Raw genomic sequence first — 17751 nt, forward strand, 5'->3', positions numbered from 1 at the left:
ATTATTTTTTTTCATGAAGCAAGTAATGACTTGTTGCCAAACAAATGCTCTCAATGGGATTATCTCGTTTCTTTAAGTTTACCGTTTTACTTGATAGAATAAGAAATACAACTATGGGGTGTTTAGATCCCACCCCAAAATTTTATACCCTGTCACATCGAATGTTTGAACACATGTATAAAGTATTAAATATAGGCTAAAAAATAATTAATTGCACAGATTGTGACTAATTTGCGAGACGAATCTTTTAAGCCTAATTGTTCCATGATTTGACAATGTGGTGCTACAGTAAATATGTGCTAATGACGGATTAATTAGACTTAATAAATTCGTCCCGCGGTTTACTGACGGATTCTGTAATTAGTTTTTTTTATTAGTGTCCGAAAACCCATGCGACACCATATATAATACCTGATGTGACACGCTAAAACTTTAAACCCTTGGATCTAAACACCCCATATGATTGTCTTAAATCAATTGACATTAGCCCAATCAAACCTCATAATTAGAGCAAGGACAAAGGGAAGAAAATGTGTTCATTTGTTTGTATGATTCCACATCTAGCATACCTAATCAAAAGAACATTATTCTATTCTTTTTATGCACACCGTGACCGCGAATAAGGTAACTTCAAAGGTACAATGAGAAATCTAAAAAAAGGAAATTTTTATTGAAGATGACGAGGTAATACCGTAATACACACTTTTGCATCCATTAAGTAAGAAGAGCTTGGGCTAAAAACAATTATTGCAAGGTCGAAGCTCGCCTCATTCATCTTGATACTTATAAGGGAATGGACAACAAAGTCTAACACTTTCGAGAGTACGTGTTTTGGAAGATAGAGAAAAGAAAATACAACAAGGTTGGTCCATTTACCCCAATACTAATGGGATTTTATTTGGTTGACATGCCTAACCAAAGCATCAATCCATGTTCATGTGTGCCTACATCTATTTGGTTCATTCTTATTGATCGGGCTTAGCTAATACTAGCAGTAAAAAAAATTTAGATATGATGTGACCATCAAGTATAGGCATACAACCAAGCATGAGAAATATAAAGCATTGCCAAAGAGGATGAATGGAGGATGTACAGGATATTCAAGTCCAACGAGTTTTAGAATCCAGTTCGGCCTCCAGAGACATCACTGACTTCAAACGGACCTATCGCCTTCATGCCAACTACGATTTGCGTGATCTTGGAATGGAAATATTATCTCGTCATCTTTCAAATGCATCCAGTCTCATATCCAAATTCATCTCGAGTCAACGAGAATCATCAAAACAAAACAGTGCTATTGCTGAAACGGAACTTGGGCCTTTGGTCTTGTAATAGACTAGGGCCATCTCAGAAGTGTCTCCCTCCACCTCCCCGAATTAGTACTTAACCCTAGCTCTAGTTTCCCCTATGAATGTCTATTTACACCGTCTAGAACAATTGGGTTTTATTTAGTTGAATTATGCCAAGTGCTATTCACCTTGTCTCTAGTTCTTACTCGATTAGAGCATCCCTAGGAGATACGCTACTACATCCTCCGTTCGCGATTTGGCGTATAGGAGTGCAAAAACCGTCTCCAGGAGATGCGCCATCCAATCCGGCAAAAGTGGCGGATGCGCCAAAAAGGGAGAGAGAAAACCCAAAAATAGCGTGTCTCTCTCCTCGCGCCAAATCACAACGATCGAGCTCCCGCCCCCATCCGGAATTCCACGACGTCCCCTCCCCCGCAACCTCCACTCCATCGTCGTCATCGCCGGCCAGCGAAGGGGAGTGCGCCATGCCCGTTTTTGATTTTTTTTTTTGCAATGGAGGGTGGAGAGAAAGGGGTGTAGCCGTGGAGTGAGGGTGGAGGGGGATAAGCATACCAGATCAGGGAGGAGAGCGCCGGCAGCGCCCACCGCCATCGCCCTGCCCGCTGCTGCCGCCTGCCGCCGTTGCCCCTCGCCCAGGCGCCGCTGGATTTAGCGGTGGAGGATTGGAGTAGATGCGGAGGCCCGGCCGCCACCGCCGCCCGCCGCCGCGACACCTCCGCCCGCGCCTGCGACACGGTCACCTGCGCCCGGTCGCTCATCCGCCCGGCAACCCCACCGCCCGCGGCCGTGACCCCGCCGCTCGCGCCTCGCCCGCCCGCGCATGTGACCCCACCACCGCCCCTCACCAGCTCGCTCACGAGAAGAATAGCAGTAGAGAGAGTAGTAGAGAAGGTTAGTTGAAAGATGTTATAAAAAATAGGAGGATGCGATATGGATGATGTAATATAGATGATCTGTTGGAGTGGGAAGGGATATGAACGAGGAATCTTTTTTGGATGGGCATCCATATGGGCATATAGAGGATGATATTTGGATGATCTGCTAGGGATGCTCTTAGTCGACGACTATAGATTGGCACCCCCCCTAAATAGTTGGTGTGTTGATTTACCTGGTCGATCAGATATACCACTTCAATCGCAACTATTTCTTTGTGCTTAATCACCTATTCATAATATTTAGATTGCATCTTATCTTGTTCTTGCAGTGTTCTCTCGTTTGCATTGCAAGGATCCTCAACCGCGTGCAACTATTTCTTTGTGCTTAATCACCTATTCACAATATTTAGATTGCATCTTATCGTGTTCTTGCAATGTTCTCTCGTTTGCATTGCAGAGATCCTCAACCACGTGCCACGGTTGATACGACATCGTTTATGGTGTAGCGATTGCATGGCGATCTAGACTTGTTCTGATTGGTAGCCATGTCGTACACGTCACACTCGATAAAAGCGAGAGTTATCCCCTACCAGAAGATCAGGCCACGAGAGAGAGCACGTCATCAAGATACGTCAGTATCATAATTGATAAGTAGAATGAGAGGCCATGCTTACTTGGGAGAGATACATATGTCAACTAATGCAACCCATTTTTTCACATATTTGGAGTACAATTTAACATCTTTTTCCCTCTTTGAAATCTCTACCATCTGGTTTATTCACCTAACGTTGAAATGAACGAGGAAAATTCTGCTTGTGAGGCAAGCCTTAGAAAAAGCATGCCCTTGAAAAGACCATGCTTGATCTCTACACAACATGAGACCTAAGAAAAAGACTTTGCAACTTAAAAGGGTGTGTTCAGGAGGAGTTGGGAACTTCTCATCACCACACGAAAACATGATAGCTCATTAACACATGGTTAATTAAGTGTACTAGCTAAAAGAACTTGAAAAATGGATTAATATGATTTTTAAAAACAACTTTCATATAGAATTTTTTTTTAAACGCATACCGTTTAGCAGTTCAGAAAGTGTATGCATAGAAAAATGATATAGTAGAAGTTGGGAAAGAGTAGTGCCGAACTAAGTGCAAATCATGTTTTGAATAATAATACGATTATCATCTTAAGTAAAAACGATTTTGCTAGAGATCAATCAAAAGACCTTTTTCTTAGCCATCACAGGTGGGAAATCAATCCCACGACCTCTTGGTTGATGCCACGCGGTTGTAACCAGATGAGCAAGCTATCAATCCTATCGTGTTTAATATACTCCCTCCGTTTCACAATGTAAATCATTCTAGCATTTTTCATATTCATATTTATCTAGATTCATTAACATTAATATGAATGTGGGAAATACTAAAATGACTTACATTGTGAAACAGAGGAAGTACAACCGATGTACGATGCCATTATAATATAATTAAACTGTAATTATATTCGTGTGATTTTTACATTGAAAAAAATATTTTGAACGATATCTAGTAGCCCCAAGTAAAAAATATATTTAGACCCGAAACTTACCATTCAAGCCAAGGCCGTGTTTAGTTCCCCTAAATTCCCAACTTTCCATCACATCACATCACATCACATCGCATCGAAAACTTTTCTATGCACATAAACTATCAACTTTTTCTCCAAACTACCAACTTTCTCCCAACTTCCCAACTTTTCCACCATCTAAACACAGCCCAAAAATAAAAGAGTTAATTTCACAAAACTATAGGTACTTTGTACAATATATCACAAAACTACATATTTAAGAGTTTGTTTCACAAAACTACAGATTTATTGTCTCCGTTTATCACAAAACTATAGGTACCTGTACAATATATCACAAAACTACAGATTTAAAAACTTGTTTCACAAAACTATAGATTTAGTGTATCCGTTTATCACAGAACTACACATTTAGTGTCTTCATTTATTACAAAGCTACATATTTAGTGTCTTCATTTATTACAAAACTACTCCCTCCATCTACTTTTGATAGTCATATTTCCAAATCTGAAAAATCTATTTTTGATAGGCATATTTCAACCCAACGACCTATCCTCTTAATGACTTTCTCGGATTTAATGCATGACTCTCCATTATTCCACACAAGATTGGCTACATGGGCATCGAGAAATGTAAATATTAATAAATCTCTTGTTTACGAGGAATAACTAGTAGCATGTTTAAATGGATGATAAGTAGAATTACTTATCCTTGTCTGTGTGTCAAGATGAAATATGACTATCAACAGTAGATAGAGGGAGTACATATTTAGTGTCTTCGTTATCACAAAACTACAATTTTTGCATTAAAACCTGTAGTTTTGTGATAACGAAGACACTGAACCTATAGTTCTGTGACAAATGAAGAAATTAAATTTGTAGTCTTGTGAAACAAGTTTTAAATCTATAGTTTTGTGATATATTGTGTAAAGTACCTGTAGTTTTATGAAATAAGTTTATAAATCTGTAGTTTTGTGATATATGGTACAAAGTATTTGTATTTTTTGAAATTTACTCAAAATAAAACCTGAGTAAGAAGATCAGCCCGGCCCGGACCAGCCCAGCCGGTCCACAAACATGCAATACCACATTTCCCTTTTCTTAATTTTTCTAACACGAAAAAAGGCCCCGAATGGGTGGGAGGGGCCCGTTCGTCTTCTCCAGTAACGCAGGAGGGAGGAGCTCGTGGCGGCGGCGCCGCCACCGCACCGGCCGGCGGTGGGGACGCACGGCGAGGGACCCGGTCAATTTTTCCCAAAACAAAAAGCGTTCAAATCCTCACCACCTCCCATCTCTCTCTCTCTTGACCTCACGAATCCCCTTTGCCGCGAGCAACCCGCGACCTCCCTCCCTCCGCGGCCACACGAGGTACGCGCGCTTTCCCCCTTACCATCTCGAGATAATCCCCGAATCGATTGATTTCGACGCCGATTTGCGGCGATTTCCACAGGCAGGTTTGCTCGCGTCCCTCTCTGCTCTCGATTGATTCGTTGGGGGTTCGGGGGGTTGAGTGCTCGATCGTTTTGGTTGCGTGAGTCGCGGTCGAATTTAGGGTAGTATTGCTTGGCGATTCGTTTGCGCGGACTGGATGGGGGCTTTGATTGGATGGGGAGGTGGGAAAATCGCTATGCATGCTTGTTGATTGGAATTGGATTTTCCATGTGTGGGCGTTGCTTGTTTACATTGGGATTGATTTGCAGAGTTGGACTTCATCTGATTGCGTTGGAAGCAAGCGAATGTGTCGTGAGATTGAATAATGTGATATACATTTTCAGATGTTAGGTGCCATGTGTTAAAAACACCCTCGGGTCGTAGGTTTGATCTCCATTTATGATTTGAGTGAGCCGGGGAGCCACAGCTTAAGATGCCATATGTGTCATATGTTGTTTGGGGAGAGAACGGAATTGGATTGATAGGTTTTACATACAACACCGCATTGCTGAATTTATAAAATGCACAGTAGCGAAGGAAGCAAAACAATGTATCATACATACCCCCCTGGTGTCATTTTCCATGACATGCTGCCTAAGTTTTTCCTTGTCGTTTTGCATCACCGGGATAGTTGTTCCCATCTTGTGCATAGTTAGCCACCTGAAAATCACAAATTATCAGTTTGCGCCTGGCAAGTAAGCCAACCACCAACAAAATTTCCTATCTAGAAATCTGACAGCGATATTCTTCCTGAACCTGAAGGGCTAGGAATAATATGTCTGCAGTACTGCAATAATCATAAACTCAGGTTAAACTAGTTGTGTTTCGGGCATATTGCACCTGGGATTATTCCAATATATTGCCAAAATTTTAAAATGACATGTTTCGGTTATTTTTCCTTGTTTTTGGAGGAAATAGGTGGAGGATACCTTTAGATCAGCAGAATCCCCCTTTGGGAGCTAAAAACTGAGGAGTCTATGTGAAAAGAAAGATTACTGGGAAAATCGTAAAAACTTAGACATGTTAGTATGTTCAGCGTCCTTCTTCATAGAACCATACCATCTGTTTCATCTTAAGCTTCAATGGTCATGTAAAAGGTCCTTTGAATGACTGCAAGCACCTTCCATAGGAAGCATTCTGATGTTGGTTTCAGATCATGTTCATATGATGGAGGTTAAAAGCAATCCATACTTTATCAATCCAGTAGAACAATAAAGTAGTTTTTAATTTTTGGAATATTCAGAATTGGCAGTCCATATATGTTGAGAATTTTCTCAATATGGAACGAAGATTCCAATTTCCTAATCCAGTGCTGGTGCTCTACAGTTGACTTCAAATCCCACTGAATTATTTGTGAGCAATAAGTCAGTGCTAGTTCCTTGCTAAGCCCTTTCTAGTGTTGAAATTTTAGTGTTTAATTCTGTGAACTTCTAGGGAGGGAGGATGATGTTTTTAAGAAATAAAAAATGGAGAAAAATACTCTTGATTTCACCACTTCCTTTTTCAATCTTGCATATCTCCTGCAGTAAGCATAATCTCCTGCACATATGCTGCTTTTCCAGGATTCTACCTTTTCTTCCGCAGCTGTCTATCTACCGCCATGGAGCACTGAAGCCCCAAGCATCCAAATCACATTGAAATCCTTCCATTTAGATCACCGTAAGTGATAACTGTTGAAACTTATGCTCACCAAGTCAACCACGCACATAATAGCTGCCCTGTAAAGCAATGTTTTGTTTGTTAAATCCCATTGGAAGTCCATGCTCTCTGCAACAATATCCTGGTAGACATGTTGCCTCCTGTTGATCCAGTTGAGCGCAGAAAACACAATCAACATTCCCATCACATCCTGCTCGGCTTTTTCTTGGTTGCAAGGACTAACCGCTGAAGGATCTGATCATTAATTGGAACTGGAAGACCCCATCATTTCTATACTTCTTCAGGGATGTATTCATATCATTATATCAAATTTAAAAACCTATATGGTAAATCTACATATTCTGCAGGCTGTATTCATAGGAATTACAACAAGCTGTGCAATATATCCGGAAAACATTCCTTGTTTTCTTAGTGGTCCGCTGATATGGCCATACATACCTCATAGGAAATTAGGTGGATAAATTTAGAACATTCAATTATTTTAGTCTCAAAGATGGAAATAGATTTGCAAAATGCAGCGTGTTGCACTACCTCTTAGTGTTAACATAGCATTCTGAAAATAAGAAGATTATTGAGTATTGACACTGCTATTAGCATTTGTTGATAATATTATATGAATTTCTTTCTTTCTTTTTATCAGTGTAGATATTTGCATCATCTGGACTCAAGACTCCATTCCATTTTGCAGTGGCCTTTTGCTTTCAACTCAATCTCAAGAGTGTAATTAACTTGGAAATAAAGACAGGTGACTTATTGGTAAGCATTATGTCCTGCTTTTGCACTTTTCTTGTTTAATTATTACCATTTGTTTCTCCAGTTATTTTGTGCATTTGACTGTTTTAGTGGCTTCCATAGTCCCTCATATTTGTGTTGCTTGCGTTCTAGTGTCCCTTACGTTTTATAGTTTGGCATTGTGGAATTATAACTCTCGAGCACCATTTCAATGATATGCCGCTAAAGTACTTGTATGTGCAGTTCTAGACTGTAACCAGATAATCCTGCTTTAAAAAACTAAGTTAAATTGCCATAAAAAACAATGTTCTGATTTTAGGTTGGTTCTAATTTTCTATTGAGCTACAATTTGGTATTGTGGGGCTTGTTTTGTTTGATACCAACTTATTGCCCTACCAAAATTTTGGTAACTTCAATAGTAGCAAGTGCATGTTTGGTTTGCTACCAAATTTTACCCGCATCAGTTCAAATTCAATACTACCCAATTTGGTAGTGCCAAAACTTGCCAAGGTTTTGGCATTACCAAGATTTTGATAGGGCAAAATTGATTCCAAACCAAACAAGCCCGTGGTTTATGAGCCCTACAATTAATACTTAATGTAGGAGGATACCTAACATGCAATCTATTTATACAGTTCTACTATTTTATTGGAGAAGAACCATGTAACTATGTAGTGGTGAAGGCAGGGAGCCAATTGCTATTTGATAGTGCAACTACATTACAGAACTCCTCAAATTAAACTACTTGAACATATACTACATAAATTGATGTTACTAGGCTGTTCAGATTTACCTTTGGGGATTTCTGGTTGAGAGTTGTGTCATAGGAAAAACTGTGGGAAGAGGAGCTCAAGGAATGAGAAAGGGGAGTTAAGTGTGGTAGGAAGAAGGGAAGAAAATGGCATGAGCGTAAATGAGGGGTTTTGGATAGGGACATAGTTTGGCTGCACCATCATCGAATACTATCACTCTTTGGTGCACATAATACTGGCATATGCTAGTCTGCAATGGATATGCATTTTATGGTAGGAAGGTGCGTGAATGTGAGTGGCTGACACTAAAATCTTGTGAGGGTGACAGAAAAATATTCAACATATGACTCGTAGAAATAAGCAATGAGAAAAGACCTTCTAGCAGATATCACAGCTTGCATCTTTATGAAAACTTTAATCTGCTATTTGAGTTGTGTTATGCCATACTTCTCCAGTAGCACGAAGATGGTGTTGAGATATATTTGACTTGATATTGCTCAGTGGTCAGCACCAATAGAAACAAATATTGCATACTCCTGATCCTTTCCCCAATCATTATGCCCTTTTTGAGTGCATTACCAGTCAGACTTAAGTGCTTGCATGATCCATAAAATCTGGTTATATTCATGTGTAGGGGCCAATGGACTCCCACTTGGCCATTCACTTTGTCTATTAAAAGTCATTATAAATGATATGATGAATTGCATTGGGTGCATTGAAGGCTATAGTATAGTGCTTGATGTGTGTCATCTCTCTCTACCAACAGAGAAAAACAGAGCTAATGTTCCTTTTTAGGCTTATGTACTCTTTGTTTGCTGCCATGAAAGCCAAAGTTTGCCAAGGGAAATTTTGTTATCACCGCCCAAATTTGGTCTTTGTTTTGATGCCACATATCAGGAAGGTTCCGTACAAATGGTTTTGGTTACTCTGTTTAGTTCACTCTTGAGTTTTGACTCCAAACTACCAAGATCAGGACAGCCTTTCATGCGCAATTTTAGCTTTGAAACCAAATATACCCTTGATGCCTCGAGAAGATTGGTCTCCCTGATCAATTGGAACTCTTTATGCTATTCTCACCCTTTTTTCTGGCCTCCCATCACAATGGCTCATTTTGCTCAAGGTCTGTTGAATGCAACAACTTAAAATCATAATGGACCATCCACAGATTTTTTTTTTTCGTGTCCATCAAGAAATGAACAGAAGAGTCCGAGTGATAACCACACCAAAAGACAGGATTGATCTAAACCCTACCAAGCGCTAGCTGAGTAGGATCCAGTACAATAAAGCAACCGGAGTTTCATAAACATTAAAGTGTGTTTAGCGTGTCAAAACGCTAAACGTACTTTTTTGTTGAACTGTTCAGTGCTTTGCTGGCCTTTGATTCTATGTTACTTCTCGAGAAGACATGGGCTGTTCATTTCGTACCATGAGGCCCCAAACCTAGAAGCCTAGATGCATCGAACATGCAGACTTCCATTGTTAGATCGCATCAGTATTCACACCAGAGTCACGTGAAAACCAGCCTTGTCCGATTAAATTGATTTTAGCACTGTTCGAGGCCCATAAATCATTTTGTCATTCCTTCTGCACTGCTTATCTTCTTCCTTGTAGATTGCTAGTTAGTTGCCCCAAAATCCATGTAGACATCACTGCATCAGATGCTGGTTTCGGTCGCTTTCATCAGAAACAAAAAAAATGATCCTTTGCTCTTTGAAGTGTTAAAAAATGCAATAACATTCCAGTCTTTACTTAAACAGATATTCAGGGAGGTAAAGTAGCCCAAAACATGGGATAAAAAGTGAGCTGAAACTTCTCTGCAATCCGAGCTGTATCCATTATCTTATTTGGTAGTGGTACCGTGGATTGGGGGCTTGGAACACCACATGAGATGTTCTTCTTCCTTAGGGGAGAAGACTGTGTCCTCAAGACTGAAAAGCTTTGTCAACCTTTTGGGAGCATGTGATGGATGTCCTCTAAACACCCAGCTTAACCATGGCCTACAAATACAATATTTGATTTCTTATTGTCATCTGTCCCAGAAACATGCTTGCACCGGCATGCTTCGTGTTGCTTCTGTGTGAATACCAAATTTTTGTCAAAAAAAAAAAAGAAGCAAAGCTTTAAAGCAATCTATATTCCTTATTGCTAGTAGCTTTGAGCAAATTGAGCTGGACATCATCATCACTCATAGCTCCCCCTTAAACAATGTTTTGTTTGCATCCTATGCACTCCTAGTAGTGTACACGTTGCTTTACTTCATGGTTGTTACTCACCATCTTTCTGGAAAAGCAAAGCTTCCTTTGTGTGCCTGTTACTACTTGTTAACACAAGTTACACTGTCAAGTTGCAGATACATTTTTTTTTTTACTTTGCATCATCTTTTGACTGTCACTGTGCCCCCTTAGCTAGATATCTGGACACTGTTGGCCATTGATGCTACATATCAGATTCAGGTCAGTATCAGTATAGGTAGGTGGTATGCCATCGACGAGTAGGGTTCTTACGTCCAAAGGGTGTGTTAGGAGGTGTGCTACCATCAGCCACATGGATAAATTCCTGGAAGAAGCCGGAATGCATCACCATCAGAGTACCGAGTGCCACCAATGCCATGATAGGATGAACCCAAGACGTGTAGTACTAGTTGCACCGTAGCAGCAGCACATAGCAAGGCCGTGTGGTTGGCGATCGATTGCCGTGTGGGTGTGCGCGTGTGTGCGCCCTGATAATGCACCGACTCTTGCAGAAGAACAGGAGAGTTGCTTGGCTGATTCCGGTTGGAGGATAGTAGTGATGATTTTCCATTAGGATTTAGGAATCGTGCGCCGACTAGTGGACTAGTAATGCTTCACGGAGAGGAGAAGCAGAAGCAGAAGCAGCAGCATGGGTGGTGCCGGTGATGTAAGTACGATACGCTAAGCATCCTATCGCAAGTTCGAAGCACCTTTGCACCGCGTTTTGTGAGGCCCCACACTAAAAGAAATCATGTCATGTGCCCCCCGTGTTTGCTTTAATTTGATGGGCCCTTAGGTCCTTTTTTTTATTAAGATACATATTTTTATCTTAATTTTAATTCGAGTACTCCTAGCTGCTAGACAGTATATTTCGTAAAAAACTTTCTATATATAAGTTACTTTAAAATATCAACTAAATCAAAATTTCAAGTATAAAATAATTAAAACATAATTAATTGTATGCTAATATATTTTTTTCGTGTCCACACCCCATCTTTATATGCTATTTTCTCAAACGGGGCCTTAATAAGAAACTTAGAAACTTGCTCTTCCTATTTCTGCTAAAATTTGTACTGTTTGTTCCTTTGAGAAATCCATTACTAATTCATTTCTGTAGAACATCCAGACAAGAGGTTACTGAAATGTAGCATAACGAATCTTCAATCCGTTTGTATATGTGCAGTGAAACCAGCAGGTGGAGGAGGTGGCTGCCGCTTGTTTCCAATACAGCAGAGAGAGAGAGCAGAAGAGCCCCCAATCAAATCCAGCTGACGCGGTGTCCATCAATTAATAACAGAAAGAAGAAGAGGATCCGGTTGCCACCCAACCACCTCCCCCCTCCCCCTCCCTTGTTTATATAAACCCGACCGCACCCTGGCGCCAGCCATGTCATCATCATCCACCCCCACCGGAGCAGCAGCCGACGATCTCGCCGCCGCCAACGCCAACGCCAAGGAGTGCGTGTTCTGCGAGATGACGCGGCAGCACCACCCGCAATGCGCGCGGCGGCTCCCGAAGCGGATCATCCTGGTGCGCCACGGCGAGAGCCAGGGGAACCTCGACATGTCCGCCTACACCACCACGCCCGACTACCGCATCCCGCTCACCCCGCTCGGCGTCGACCAGGCCCGCGCCGCCGGGAAGGGCATCCTCGACGTCGTCTCCTCCGCCGCCAACTGGAAGGTCTACTTCTACGTCTCCCCCTACGAGCGCACCCGCGCCACGCTCCGCGAGATCGGCGCCGCCTTCCCCCGCCACCGCGTCATCGGCGCCCGCGAGGAGTGCCGCGTCCGCGAGCAGGACTTCGGCAACTTCCAGGTCGAGGAGCGCATGCGCGCCGTCAAGGAGACCCGCGACCGCTTCGGCCGCTTCTTCTTCCGCTTCCCCGAGGGCGAGTCCGCCGCCGACGTCTTCGACCGCGTCGCCAGTATGTCCCCATCTCATTTCAATTCAATTCCATTCTCCCATTCTTCTTGCAATTCAAAACGATTTCTGATGAAATTCAATCCAATTCAATTCTTGTTCAGGTTTCTTGGAGTCGCTGTGGAGGGACATAGACATGGGGAGGCTGGAGCAGGACGCGAGCTGCGAGACCAACCTGGTGATCGTCTCCCATGGCCTCACCTCGCGGGTCTTCCTCATGAAGTGGTTCAAGTGGACGGTGGACCAGTTCGAGCGCCTCAACAACTTCGACAACTGCGAGTTCAGGGTCATGCAGCTCGGCCCCGCCGGCGAGTACAGCCTCCTCATCCACCACACCAAGGAGGAGCTCCAGCGCTGGGGCCTCTCCCCGGAGATGATCGCCGACCAGCAGTGGCGCGCCTCCGCCAACCGCCGCAGCTGGGCCGACGAGTGCTCCTCCTTCCTCGCCACCTTCTTCGACCACTGGAACGAAGACGACAATGACGACGACGACGATGGCAAGGAGGAAAATGGCAAGACCAACAAGTTGCTCGAGTAATAATCTTGCTGCTTGCCTCTACTTGCTCTTTCTTTAGAAATTCCGTTTAAAATTCTTTGGAATTTGATTCGATTGGTACTACTAGTGTATTTCTCCATTGGGGCGATGCAATGTACTCCCCTTTGCTGATTCTTTTCTGTTTGATCTGTAGCCTGTTCATACATAGTTGCTAGATACTACATTGATAAATACTATATATGATTTGGGGAAATGAAGCAAACGATTTGACTATCAAAAGGAATCATTGCCTATATTCTGATAAACACATAGGATAAATCTCGAGGGTTTGTTCTGAATCTCATTCCTATTACTTGACTGTCATTAAAGGGGATCTTTGCCTCTCTTCTGTAACTAAACACAGCCCCTTTTGTTTCACCTAACTTTGTTTAACTACTAATAATAGATAGGTCACATTAATTCGAGCTTTTGTTGACAGTGATATATGAGATTATGGATTTCTCTGTGAAAAACACTTTACTTTTGGGGCAAATGCAGCATGTTGTTAGCAGATCACCTGGGAAGGCCAGATACGCCTCCATGCTTTCGTTCAATTTGGTTCTTGTTTTCCCTGATTATTTTACTCCTAGATATGGCCATGGCCTCTTTACTATTTTTTGTCGGGGTGACCGAAGGAGGTCATCCAATGTAATTAAGATGGAGGAAACCTCTTTACTATTACAATGTGCTTTGTTTAGCTAATAAAGATAGGTAATATTTTACATCTTCGGTTTACAATTTGTTTTTACAAGGTTATGTATTTTTGTCAAAAAAAGGGGGGGAACTTAGCATTTCGTGTGGTTGCATTCTTCCTTTTTGTGACGGGAGAAAAATGGTAGTATCTGTTATTCATGTATAGCTAGACACACACTCCAGTTTTCACATGCATATGTCATCAGAAACAGGTGCAAATGCAAAGATTCCTTCCTTGCTACTAGTTGGCATGTTCATCCTTGACTACACACTATACATCTAGATGTTGCAATTTCGTGCAGTGCACTACAAGTAGGAGTACTTCTTTTCTCCCTTTTTCTTGTTATTTTATCTTTTATTTTATTTTCTAAAAAAATCAGAAGTACTAGAATTGTGGAACCACAAACAGAGCACTGTCCTTCCTGGCTGGTCCAGCAAACTTGCCCATCTGACAATCTGAGTACTAGGATCCATGTGATCCTATTCTAATCAATGGCTATCAGCCTATCACATCTAAAAGAAGGGAGAAAAAAAATAGCTCCCTTTGAATCAAAGGATTTAGGTAGGAATTTTATAGGATTTAAATCCTATAGAAAATTTTCCTATTTGGCCCTTTGATTTAAAAGATTGAAGATTTTTAAATCCTATGAAATTCCTATGGAATGGCACATTGCATGTGGATTTTGGAGGAAATATAGCAAGAGCTTCAACCTCTTGGAAAATTTCCTTTGAGTTCATCTCTCTTATCCGATTCCTGTGTTTTTCCTGCGCTCCAATCAAACGACCATTCCTGTGTTTTGCAATCCTCTGTTTTACACTTAAATTCCTATCATAATCCTGTGTTTTTCCTATTCCTCCATTTTTTCAACCCTGCGATTCAAAGGGGCCCTCAATGGATTACAGCTAAGGGCCCATTTGAATTGAAGGATTGAGAAAACGTAGGATTAGGAAAAACATAGGATTTTGATAGGAATGTAAGTGTAAAACAGAGGATTGCAAAACGTAGGAAAAACACAGGAATGACCGTTTGATTGAACCGCAGGAAAAACGTAGGAATTGGATGAGAAATATAGACTCAAAGGAAAATTACCAAGAGGTTGAAGCTCTTGCTAAATTTCCTCCAAAATCTCTATAGGATTGTCCATTCCATAGGAATTTGAAAGGATTGGATAGGATTCAATCCTTTGTTTCAAAGTGCTTTATAGGAAATTTTCCTATAGGATTGAAATCCTCCAAAATTCCTATGAATTTCCTTTGAATCAAAGTTGATTTTAGATATTTCCAATGTAGTTTTATTTTCATCATTAGTTTTTAAGTAGCTAAGTTTACGCGTAAAAAAGTTATTTTTTAATCGTTAATAAGTCATTTTGACTTGTAATCAACTCATGTCCAACTGATGGGTCCTTCATGTCCTGCAAAGTGTGCTGCAGTATGAACTTCAGATGTTCTTCTCCTTGTATAAGTTCCCATGAACTGCATATGAGCATATCAGCAGTCTGAATATTTTTTGAGCAATTGGGGCGAGATCCCCAAATGCTGGGTGAGGTGTAGTCTTGACCATCTTTTTTTTTTCTTCTAAAGATGGATCAATTCCCATCAGGGCTTGGATTTCATTAATAAGCATGAAACTTGCTGGTGATATTTTGTTACATGATGGCAATTCAACAGGGCAGTGACCTACATGTTGTACATTGGAATATAAGAACAACTTGTCCTGACATGTGTAGATTGCGCATCTAATTTCGCTAATGTTTGATCCTTTCAGCTGCCATGAACATGCTTCATCACTCATTCACTCCGATGTTTAATATTCCCTCCAGTATTTTATTTCCCATTTTTCTAATTCTCTGAAGTCAAAGGGGTGCCATTTTGATTACTACTCACTCTGATCCTATTTACTACTCTCTCCACGGGAAAGTATTTTCTACACCTAGATATTATGACAACTAGGTATATGCATATAGTTTAAATAGCTATATAAAAATTCATAAAATTGATAAGATACTTTATGATAATATAAGATACTATACAAACATACAGGTTTAAATTCGATCTATACATAAAAAACAAAAACAACAAAATTATTTGCAATGTAGAAGGTATTTCATAATGTAAGGCATGGTCAAACTTAGTACGGTCTCTAAAACTAATCTTTGACTTATAATTTCTCGTATACTATAAAGTTTGTAGCAACAAAATTATAACCATATGAAAATATATTGAAATACCAATTTAATGTTATTATTTTCAGCAAATAAAATTTAATTTATAATATACTAATCATTAGTCTTTTTTTAAAGTTAAACCTTAAAATGTGTACGTGTTTTACATTATGGAATGGGGCCTAAGTATTTCGATATAGGGGTTGTAATTTCTTTAAGGATGATTTTTTATTTGCCCATGTAAAATACTCTCTTCATGTGGATGTGTCACATCCACCCAAAATCCTTTATATTATGGGACGGGAGAAGTGTACGTGAATCGTTGTTTTCATGTAATGAGTCAATTAGGGATCGGGTCAACTTTCTAGGGTAAATAAAATATAATATTTTTTTGTCCCTTCACATACAGTTGAATATAATTTAGGCCGAGTTTAGTTCTGTCGAAACTAGATTTCGGCAATAATAAAAGGAGGTGGCTATCAAGCTAGAAAAGTGTATGGGTTTGGAGACAAAGGATTTATACAGGTTCAGGCCTTCTTATAAAAGAAGTAATACCCTACTCCTGTCCGGGGATGAATCCGCCGAGTGTATTATTGATTGTATGATTCGGGAAAAATCAGCATATGCCCCTAGAGGCGCCCGGACCCCCCTTATATATGGGAAGGAGTCCGGATTACAAAAGATAATCTATATTCCTAACGGAATATGAAGATAGAGGTAAAATACAGTCGTAACCGACTAAGTCTCAGGGTGTTTCCTTGATACACAAGTTAAGAAACAAAACCCGAGATACAGATAAGATATTCTATCTACATTAGGTATCCTGTACCCAGTTCGAATACCATCGCCGTGTAGATATGGGATACCCATAATCTCCACAGTAGCCCCCGAGTCCTTTGCAGTCGACCATCGTAGCCCTCTCAAAGATGATAATCCGAGTACTTCAAACTCTTCAAGCCAAAACCTGCCGAGTGGACTGTAAAGGGCGAAAAGATAAAGAATATGGTGCATCGAATAGATGCACCTAATTAGGTGTAACCCCCAACTATGTGATTAGTTAACAAACTAAACATATAGTTGAAAGACAAAATAATAACACAATTGTGCATTATATGACAAAAGCGTACGCGGCGCCTAAATAGGCATGCTAGCCGACTGCTTTTTAGCCACAATAAAAGAAATCCGAGTGGTTTACACTCTAAAAGGTTCACGAATGAACACACTCGACAGGCATCCGAATATAAAAACTCTAAAGATTACCCATCAAGTATTATAAAGATTATGGTAATAAATAAGTCGAATAGCCTAGGCCATGACTATTTACCATGAAAACAGGCATATAACACGCCAAGGAAATGACTATAATAAAAACAAGTCATCCCTAGTTAACCCAAACAGCTTTTGTAGCCTAAAAAAGCTTGCAAAAACAGCATAACGCCTTTCTGTCGGGCACCTTTTTAATTTGCATTGCAATAATTCCAAAGAATTATATGACCGCATAAAAAGGATTTCATCAGCATTGGGCAACACTGTTGTGCGCATAATATTGCCAAAGCAAAATATGCCTAAGTCCCTAAGGAACACAATGGGCCACGCTGTTAAAAGTATTGGGCTAAAGTACTGTTCAGGCCTAGGCCCATTAGCACCTCCGATACCCTTAACTGAAAAATCCGATATCCAAGCGACGCTTCGTCTTCCCCGCCGGAACTCTCGCCATTTTCCCCACTCCCTGCTACAGTGCAAAGCTGCGCCGACGAACTAGGGTTCACAACTCCGGCCAAATCCACCTCCGAAAAGTGCATCAAAATCCTTCCCGTGATCCACCGCCTCAATCCCTCACCTCTCCCAAGCCATCCCTCGAATCAAATCAGCACATTTGAGTGAAACCG

At 40.9% G+C, this 17751-nt stretch overlaps 1 protein-coding gene across 10 annotated transcripts; it reads left to right on the top strand.

The window, feature by feature from the left end:
* The first annotated feature begins 4874 nt into the window (after window positions 1-4874).
* Window positions 4875-13247, top strand: LOC4337765 (phosphoglycerate mutase-like protein AT74H). 10 transcript variants are annotated; one of them, XM_015785233.3, is made up of 5 exons: window positions 4875-5198; window positions 6738-6834; window positions 7523-7590; window positions 11733-12476; window positions 12577-13247. In XM_015785233.3, the coding sequence occupies exons 4-5, from the start codon at window positions 11936-11938 to the stop codon at window positions 13008-13010; spliced, it is 975 nt and encodes a 324-aa protein (XP_015640719.1). In that variant the 5' UTR covers window positions 4875-5198; window positions 6738-6834; window positions 7523-7590; window positions 11733-11935; the 3' UTR covers window positions 13011-13247. The 10 variants fall into 10 exon arrangements, with proteins under 10 accessions (XP_015640719.1, XP_066166741.1, XP_015640716.1 ...); XM_066310644.1 differs by having other exon boundaries at window positions 4875-5194; XM_015785230.3 differs by having other exon boundaries at window positions 4875-5112; window positions 7475-7590.
* Window positions 13248-17751: the final 4504 nt, after the last annotated feature.

Source organism: Oryza sativa, chromosome 5 (genome assembly GCF_034140825.1).
Source record: "Oryza sativa Japonica Group chromosome 5, ASM3414082v1".
NCBI lineage: Eukaryota > Viridiplantae > Streptophyta > Magnoliopsida > Poales > Poaceae > Oryza > Oryza sativa.